Source organism: Hesperophylax consimilis, chromosome 12 (genome assembly GCF_061612785.1).
Source record: "Hesperophylax consimilis isolate HC1 chromosome 12, BYU_Hcon_1.0, whole genome shotgun sequence".
Classification (NCBI taxonomy): domain Eukaryota; kingdom Metazoa; phylum Arthropoda; class Insecta; order Trichoptera; family Limnephilidae; genus Hesperophylax; species Hesperophylax consimilis.
The window spans coordinates 2417096-2426513 of NC_142847.1; the positions used below are offsets into that span (position 1 = coordinate 2417096).

Consider the following 9418-nt stretch of genomic DNA (forward strand, 5'->3'; position numbering starts at 1 on the left):
ATGAGGTACCTCTGCGGGAGGCCTCCAATATGGATGCTGATAACGAGGTTTCAGTATCGAATTTTTCTGCATCGGATAAAGCAGAAAAAATAATATTATTGTCAACTGCCAACATAGGAGTTGTGGGTAGTAACAATAAAATTTTTAAAGCCCGCATTCTGATTGATTCAGGGGCCCAGTCAAATTTTATGAGAGCAGAATTTGCTAATAAATTAAATTTACCATGTGAATTGATAAACAAACCCGTTTCTGGGATCCATAATAACATCACTCACATAAAAAAGAGAATTTCAGTGGAGATGAATTCGCTTCATACTGATTATAAAAGTGAAATATCATGTCTGATTTTACAGGAGATTACAACAAATTTACCACAAGTGACAATGGCGAAAAAAGACTTCAAGTTACCACGAGGATTGGAGCTAGCTGACCCGAACTTCAATATAGCTGCACCCATCGACATCCTGTTGGGCGCGGAGAGCTTTTGGGAAATCCTAACCAACGATAGATTGAAACTCGAATCGGGACCAACACTTCAACGTACGCAACTGGGATGGATCATATCAGGACCAATCCACATGTACCCAAAGCAAAGGCCTGTATCAGATTGTTGTAATTTATCTATAAATAAAATAAGTCATCAAATAGAAAAATTTTGGAAATTGGAGGAGATTAATCCCACTAAGATTCTAAATCATGAAGAAAAGGCTTGTGAAGCCAGTTTTGCTAGTACTCATACTAGACAAGACGACGGTAGATACGTAGTAAGTTTACCGCGTCGAGCATGCATTGATCAGCTGGGAAGTTCATTGCTCACTGCTGAAAAAAGATTTAAAAATATAGAAAGAAAATTTGTGTCAAATCCCGAATTGAAGACACAATATATACAATTCATGCGTGAATATGAGGAATTAGGTCATATGGAGGTGTGTGACCAGTCAAAGGGGGATCGTGAATCCTATTTTTTACCTCATCACGCTGTAATAAAAGAATCAAGCACTACTACTAAAGTGAGGGTCGTTTTTGACGGCTCCGCCAAAACTTCAAATGGAATTTCTCTCAATGACGCCTTGATGACAGGACCTGTTATACAAAAGGACTTATACACCCAACTATTGCATTTCAGGAAACATCAAGTAGTACTGACGGCTGACATCGAGAAGATGTACCGCCAGATTAATGTGTGTGAAGCGGACCGTGACCTGCAGAAGATAGTGTGGCGCGAGTCGCCGCAGGAGGTGCTCAAGCATTACCGTCTGAAGACAGTCACATATGGTCTGGGGCCTTCCTCTTTCTTAGCCACTAGAAGTCTACGGCAAATTGGTATGGATAACAATATAAATTTTCCTAGAGCTAGTCAGGTCATAGAAAATGACTTCTATATGGATGACTTGTTAACCGGAGGAGATGACATGGAATCCTGTAGAGAGTTAAAAGAGCAATTAATCAACATCTTTTTGTCTGCGGGGATGACCTTGAGGAAATGGAGGTCCAATGTCTTGGAGTTGTCAGCCGAGTCGGGCCAAGCTAAGATTGCCGAATCAGGCAATTCTGAAAAAATTATTACTGACAATCCAAAGACTGAGAAAATATTAGGATTAATATGGAATAATGAATCTGATTATTTTTCTTATGTAATAATGAAACCATCAAGTCGAACCGAGAGTAAAAGACAGATATTATCTTGCATCGCATCAACCTTCGATCCATTAGGTCTTCTAGGACCGATTATAGTTGTAGCCAAATTGATAATGCAGAAGTTATGGCAGTCTAAAGCAGCGTGGGATGATCCATTGCCTAATGAAATATTAGCACCCTGGAGGTCCTACCTTCAAGAATTAATTCAACTAAATGTGTTGAAAATACCAAGAAAAATTATTTGCAGGCAATCTACATATCTACAACTACACGGTTTTTGCGACTCATCTGAGAAAGCTTACGGAGCCTGCGTTTACATGGTGTCGGTGGACCATGTCGGTAAGCGGCATTCACATTTAATAACGTCCAAATCAAGAGTGGCGCCATTGAAGTGTATTTCCCTGCCCAAGTTGGAGCTTTGTAGTGCTGTGCTACTGGCTAAATTAATTAAAAACGTAAAACAAGCGTTAAATATAGTGGAGATCGACACACATTATTGGTGTGACTCCATGATAACGTTGTGCTGGCTGAAAGGTCAACCTACGAGATGGGCTACTTTCGTTGCAAACCGAGTAGCCGAAATACAAGAACTTAGTGATCCAGATCTATGGAGACATGTATCATCAGCCGACAATGCAGCAGATATACTTTCAAGAGGAACCACTACAGATAAATTAATAAATTCTGCAATATGGTGGAATGGACCAAGTTGGTTGACCGAGGGAGTCAACGCTTGGCCTATATCAAATATTTCGTGTTCAAACCCTCCTGAACTCAAAGGCAAAAATATTCTATTATCCACAGATATTCAAGAATGGGAGATATTTGAAAAATTCTCATCATTTATTAAATTGAAAAGAGTTACTGCGTATGTATTGCGATTTGTCAATAACTGCAGAAGTGTTAAGGGTAAAATTTCAGACAATTTAAGTGTGGCTGAATTGGAATCAGGCTTGAAATGTCTATTGAGATCAGCTCAAATACACGCCTTTCAAAAGGAATTGAAAGAATTAAAAAACCATGGCATCGTCAACAAGAAAAGTAATTTAAAATCTCTTAATCCCTTCTTACATGATGGTCTAATATATGTAGGCGGTAGGTTGAATTTGGCTACACATTTATCTTACCAACAAAAACACCCAGTTATCTTGCCGGCTAAACATAAGCTAACTGAATTGATAATACGTCACTACCATTATGTAAACCTACACGCAGGACCTCAAGCTTTGTTAGCTGAAATACGATTAAAATTTTGGCCCATCTTTGGTAAAAATACTATTAAAAAGATATTACATAAATGTGTTGTATGTTTTAGATGTCGTCCCCGAACCGGTCATCAAATCATGGGAAATTTGCCACCCGAAAGAATTACGCCGAGTCGTCCTTTCGCTATCACCGGAATAGATTACGCCGGACCAATTCTAATTAAAAGTGGGACGCTGAGGAAGGCTTCCCTCGCAAAATCGTATTTATGTATCTTTATTTGCTTCTCAACCAAGGCCGTTCACTTGGAATTAGTTTCGGATTTATCTAGCAATGCTTTTTTGAACAGTTTAAAAAGGTTTATATCCCGTAGGGGACAACCTGAAAAGATCTTTTCCGACAATGCTAGAAATTTTAAAGGAGCTAGCAGCAGACTCAAAGAGCTGTACACCAGCTTGAGGGAAAACAACGACAATATTCAAAATTATTTAGTGAACAGAGGTATTGAGTGGAAGTTCATAACCCCTCGAGCCCCTAATCAGGGAGGTTTGTGGGAAGCAGCAGTAAAATCAGCAAAATTCCATTTATATAGAATCACTAACAATTCTTCATTAACATTTGAACTCTTATATACCTTAATTTGTCAGATTGAGGCCTGTTTGAACTCCCGTCCATTAACTTCCTTATCCGACGACATCCATGATTACCAACCTCTTACCCCAAACCATTTCCTTATAGGCACTGAATCCTGTATCATTCCTGAGAGAGACGTCCGGGCGATACCGGACAACAGACTAACTCAATATCAGAGGATCAGTTCGCTAATTCAATCTTTTTGGTCTAGATGGAAGCAAGATTACCTGATGGAACTACAAAAGAGAACTAAATGGCAGACCAGCACTCAACGGGCACTGCAAAAAGACGATCTGGTGATTTTAAAGGAAGATCATTTACCTCCACCTTTATGGAAAATGGCCCGAATTCTGCATACACACCCTGGAGCGGATGGAGTAGTACGAGTTGTTACACTAAAAACACCTCAAGGAGTCTTTGTGAGGCCCATCACAAAGATATGTCTGATGCCCCTGGATTCAGACACTAAACCTGTAATTGACGTCCCGGACCTTACCAAGGATTGATTATGTACATTACACTATGATGCTTATCTTCTCGACTCCACCTTGGATGGATCAAGCAGAAGACCTGAGAAGAAAGAAAAAAAAAGGAACAATAATTGTGTTGTGTTCAGTGTAAACTATACTATTTGTGTTATTGAACTATTTAAATATGTAAAAATTAGTATGCAGACGTGTGTAATTTAGTCATTTTTGAATTTTTTTTTTGGTTATTTAATAGGATTAATAATTTTCTAGTTATTTTTAGTTTATTAATAGAGTAATTCAACAGCATTTATACAGTTAAATTTATAAGTTTACCAGCAGGGCATAAAAAAAGGGGGTTTTATTTTGTTAATTTCTGCTATTTTGAATTATTTTGTTAGTATTTTTGTGGTATATTTAGATTAAGAATTTTTAGTTTATTCTGTTTGGTTTATAGTTTATTTTTAAATAGATTATCATTCAAAAATTTAGTGCAATTTTTGAATCCCGCCCCCTGGCAATATGTTCAATTTTGCAGGCTACCGACATCTGTAGTCTAGAAATGTGAAGTTACTATGTTTAACCAAAATGGTGTGAGTCCTTGCTTAGAAAATAGTGTCAATTTGGTCGGTATAGCAGGTTTCATTTTTACTGCTAGACATCACAATGACAAGTGTTTTATTTACATGTAGTGGGTTTTGAAGTCTTTAAAAAGGCTCGCATTATGTGTTTTTTCGTTCTTTTCTCAACAATAACTCGATAATAAACAAGCTCATAAGTCAGAGCGATCGTAGCAGTGTTATTCGCACAGTTTCTTTATAAAATATTGTACCTGTTTCAATAGTTTGAAATAAATGTAAAGTGGTATCAAGAAAACCAGTTTTTATTCAAAAAGGATCATCCCCAATTTTTAACGTAGAAATTCAATATCTCATGTCACACTTGTTTATTTTTGAATTTTAAACTCCGAGTTAATTGTTTAAACAGTGTTTTTTTCATCTCAATGCGTTATTTGTATTATATTCGAGTGTTATTTATTTTCATGTTGATTTTTTTTTTCTCGGCGGTGATCCGATGGTTTTTGTCTATATTCTTATCTTCGAGTCCGTTGTAGATAGTTTATTTTAAAGGTTGGCCAGTAATCATGGAGGCAATATTCGTGTTTTGTTTATTCTATTTGCCTTTGAAGTACGGTGTCTCCGTTATCATTTTTGACGATACCTTTTCTTTCGCTGTTAATGTGAACTAATAAGGTTTATGAAATCCATTCTCAACAACAGTAATGAATTCAAGCCAGCTTGTAAATCTATCTCTCCTGGTTTGCGGCATCAGATGTAATGATGTGTCCTTTAAAAACTTTTCCTTTTCTTCTTTCTACGATAAATTTTCTTTAAGTCCCATAGGTAACTTTTCCATAAGGCTTTGGTTATGTATATATCCGGGGTAGGAATTTCCTCCCTGCCGTCTTTACAAACCCTTGCCCCTCTCTTTATTACACACCCCTTAAAGTGTGTGAACCCTTGTTTGTCTACGTGGTTTACGATCTTGAACGTTATCATTTCACGTGACGGTTCAGTATAAAAAGGCTTCACCGAACGTTGTGTTGGTTTTTTTTTCTCGGTATAGAAACCTAGTTTTCTATGTATGTGTGGTATCCCTCGGTTCTTTTGAGATAGAGTGAGTTGAATCCATTACCGCTGTGTTTTAAAGCTATTTCATAAACCTTTTTTTCTAAGTCGCCTACTCCCCAACTAGCTACGTGATTCTATCTATCGTAGGGTAATGTGAGTATAACAAGGTGTTAGATTTTATATGTGTGATAAACATACGATAAATTTATGGTGTTAGTTGTCGGCGCCATCCATGTATATATTTTGGGAGGGGAAGGAGAGGAAAGGTAATGAATTTGTTCAAGCTAAAGTTGGCTCCTCCTCTTTACCAAACAAAACCGATGGATGATAATTTGAACAAGGCGATCGATAGATATCGATAGACACGCAGATGCGTGTCTGGTTATCACAACCGGCCGGGTCTCCCCTTGTTCCAAATCGGCAACCGTCACGCCAGAATAAAGAAAACCAGGTCTCCTCACCAATTTCAGAATTGCCCCAACCTCATGCACCTCCAGGAAAATCTACTTTACTGAGTGTAGAAGAGGAAAACCATGACATCCCTTGTCACGAATCTAGTCGCGAAAATGTGATACGTAAGGTCCTTAGTTACGTGCCACCTCTAGAAAACGCTGTAAATTCCTCGTCGTCGGGAATTTACATCCCTTTCTAGGTCAATAACATAGATAACACACGACGATACTGTCGACATTTAGCCCGCTTCTATCGATTGGTTGTGTGCCTACCCATTCAGCCAATTATCATGTGAGATATATGTAAAGTTTACCCGAAATGCCAAATTTAGGATGAGGACTGTCTGTATTTTAATATTTGGTTCCAGTAATTATTTCATGAGGATACTAGCATCCTCGTGTATTAGGTATGGGTAACTTCTATTGAATACCTATCCTCTCAGGTAGGTATAAACGGACAATTGGTTTGATTTTTTGGCATTCAATTTAAAGAGGCTGCCTACCTCTCGAAAGGAACCTGTTGAGAAAAGTTGTTCGGATTGTAGTTTTATTTCGGAGATTACCATCTCCCCCTTTTGACTCTAGATTTGTTTTTGTGCATCCCAATTTGTAAATTAGAAAGTCAAACAATAGATGAAAAGTATTAAATTAGAAAGTCAAATAACAGAAGAAAAGTATTCATTTTTGTTCTGTCTGGTTGCATCCGATTGCTTTCTATTCGGGCGGTCATACGCTAGCAAAACTTCCCCTTCGACTGACTGTACACCGCGCCTCGGCCTATATATGAAAAGGTCATTGGCCCGTCTCCCTTTTTCAGCTGATAGATAGTCTGATTGACACATTCCCTTTTGAAACATTATTTGGGCGGCAGGGGTTGTAAACTTGGATGCTGTATCCGTCCTTTAAAGGGTCTTCTAGAATTTAATAAATAATATAAAAAACTCACCCTGTTAGTCACCTCCAAATCCTTGTGTGAAACTTACCTGGTTACACACTACATAGCTAAATCAGTTTAATTTTCGATCTCCTCCCTATCGGCTTCTTTCCTCCTTTTAGCGAAATCCTTGCAATTTGTTCAATTTTGGTGCCCTCCCTGCGCCTTTAAAAGGGTAATTAAATAATTCTGTAAATACAATTGTGCTTCCCTAATCTCTGTCAGGATTCGAACCCGAGTTTTATGATTTATTTGATTCTCTGGTTTACGGTCTCCGTGGTTAGAACGCCATCTCGCCAATCGTTAATTCTTCTTTAATCCAATGAAACACTTCCTGCCTTTAAATACGTTCACTCTGTTGTAAACGCAATCATTATCATTATTATTTCCATGTTTTTAAGACAAGCAATCTAGTCCGAACTGTATACGAAATCACGCTTAAATCAACACAACCTTATAACACAATCGCGATCGCACAACACCTAGCGCCCCTCAGGTGGTTTTTTCACAAAACGGCGCTCTACAAATTATCCAATTTTCTATCCTCACTGAGTACAACCACTTTCACTTCACACAAACACCGATTCAATAGTATTTCACTTTAATTTAGTATTTCACAATTTCTTAACACCATCTGAATTCACTAACCGAACGTAATTTCACACATTATTTTAAATCACCAATCATTCTAATTCATTTCTCGGAGCTCTTTTCATCTCCAAATTCAAAACCCGACTGTCCCATCGATCTCTGCTTTTCTTCCTTCCCGTGGGAACATGTTGACTTCAAGCCCGCCTGTCAATAAATCTTATATTGTTATTCCAACCAAAAAATTTTTGAAGCACGTTCGTTTCGTTTATTTATTTATGTGAGTATTCAGAACATCACAAACTTAAGTTTGAAATAAGTTTCCATGGGAATGAAGATTTTTCTAAAAATACAACTTTATAAAGATTTTTTGACCGATTTCGTTTTTGACCATGAATCTTATCACGATTCCAAATTTTCAGCCCGTTTGGTGCCATAGAGCATCAAAATATGGCTTCTAAATTTCGAACCCAAGTCTGAAATTAGTGTCCTTAGAAATGATGATTTTTCTAAAAATTCACATTTATGGAGATTTTGTGACTGATTTTATTTTGGATTACGATACTTATCACGATATCAAAATTTCAGCCCTTTTTTAAACAATAAAACATAAAAAATGGCTTCTTTAAATCGAACCCAAGTCTGAAATTAGTGTCCATAGGAATTATGATTTTTGTAAAAATAATATTTTTTGCAGATTTTGTGACGGATTTCGTTTAGGATTATGATTCTTATCATGATCCCAAAATTTCCGCCCGTTTGTAACAATAAAACATAAAAAATGGCTTATATAAATCGAACTCAAGTCTGAAATTAGTGTCCATAAGATTGGTGATTTTTCTTAAAATTCACTTCTATGCAGATTTTGTGACTGATTTCGTTCGGATTATGATTCTTATCACGATCCCAAAATTCCAGCCCGTTTGGTACCATAGAGCCGGAAAAATTAGCTTCTAAAGTTCGAACCCAAGTCTGAAATTAGTATCCATAGAAATTATGATTTTTCTAAAAATTCATTTAATGCAGATTTTGTGACTGACTTCAATTTGGATTATGATTCTTATCACGATCCCAAAATTTCCGCCCGTTTGTAACAATAAAACATAAAAAAATGGCTTCTAAAAGTCGAACCCAAGTCTGAAATTAGTGTCCATAGGAATTATGATTTTTGTAAAAATACAACTTTTTACAGATTTTAAGACGGATTTCGTTTTGGATTATGATTCTTATCACAATATCAAAATTTCAGCCGGTTTGGTTTCATAGCGCATGAATATAATGAGTTCGAACCCAAGTCTGATATTAGTGTCCATAGAAATGATGATTTCTCTAAAAATTCAATTTCATGCAAGTTTCCTGACTGATTTCGTTTTGGATTTCGATTCTTATCACGATCCCAAAATTTCAGCCCGTTTGTAACAATAAAATATAAAAAAATGGCTTCTAATAATCGAACCCAAAACTGAAATTAGTGTCCAGAGGAATTATGATGTTTGTAAAAATTCAACTTTTTGCAGATTTTGTGACGGATTTCGTTTTGGATTATGATTCTTATCACTCTATCAATAATTCAGCTCATTTGGTACAATAGAGCCTGAAAAAATGGCTTCTAAAGTTCGAACCCAAGTCTGAAATTAGTGCCCATAGGAATGAGGATTTTTCTAAAAACACAACTTTATAGAGATTTTGTGACTGCTTTTATTTTGCGTTATGATTCTTATCACGATCCCAAAATTTCATCGGATATTAATATTTTATTCTTATACAATGATAAATATTTACCTAGAACATTTTAAGTCGGAGCGGTTAATTATTTCATCTCACCTGGCTACTTGCCTCCTTTGTTTTTTTATAAAGTTGTTCTCGTAATTA

At 36.7% G+C, this 9418-nt stretch overlaps 1 protein-coding gene across 3 annotated transcripts; it reads left to right on the forward strand.

Moving 5' to 3' along the window:
* The first annotated feature begins 200 nt into the window (after nt 1–200).
* LOC149418997 (uncharacterized) lies at nt 201–4059 on the forward strand. Of its 3 annotated transcripts, none has more exons than XR_016302858.1 (2): nt 201–2733; nt 2954–3244. XR_016302858.1 is itself a non-coding variant. In XM_089637632.1 (2 exons), the coding sequence occupies exons 1-2, from the start codon at nt 300–302 to the stop codon at nt 3040–3042; spliced, it is 1113 nt and encodes a 370-aa protein (XP_089493758.1). In that variant the 5' UTR covers nt 263–299; the 3' UTR covers nt 3043–3244. The 3 variants fall into 3 exon arrangements, 2 of the variants coding, with proteins under 2 accessions (XP_089493758.1, XP_089493759.1); XM_089637632.1 differs by having other exon boundaries at nt 263–1323; XM_089637633.1 differs by lacking the exon at nt 2954–3244 and adding an exon at nt 3686–4059 and having other exon boundaries at nt 265–1323.
* Nucleotides 4060–9418: the final 5359 nt, after the last annotated feature.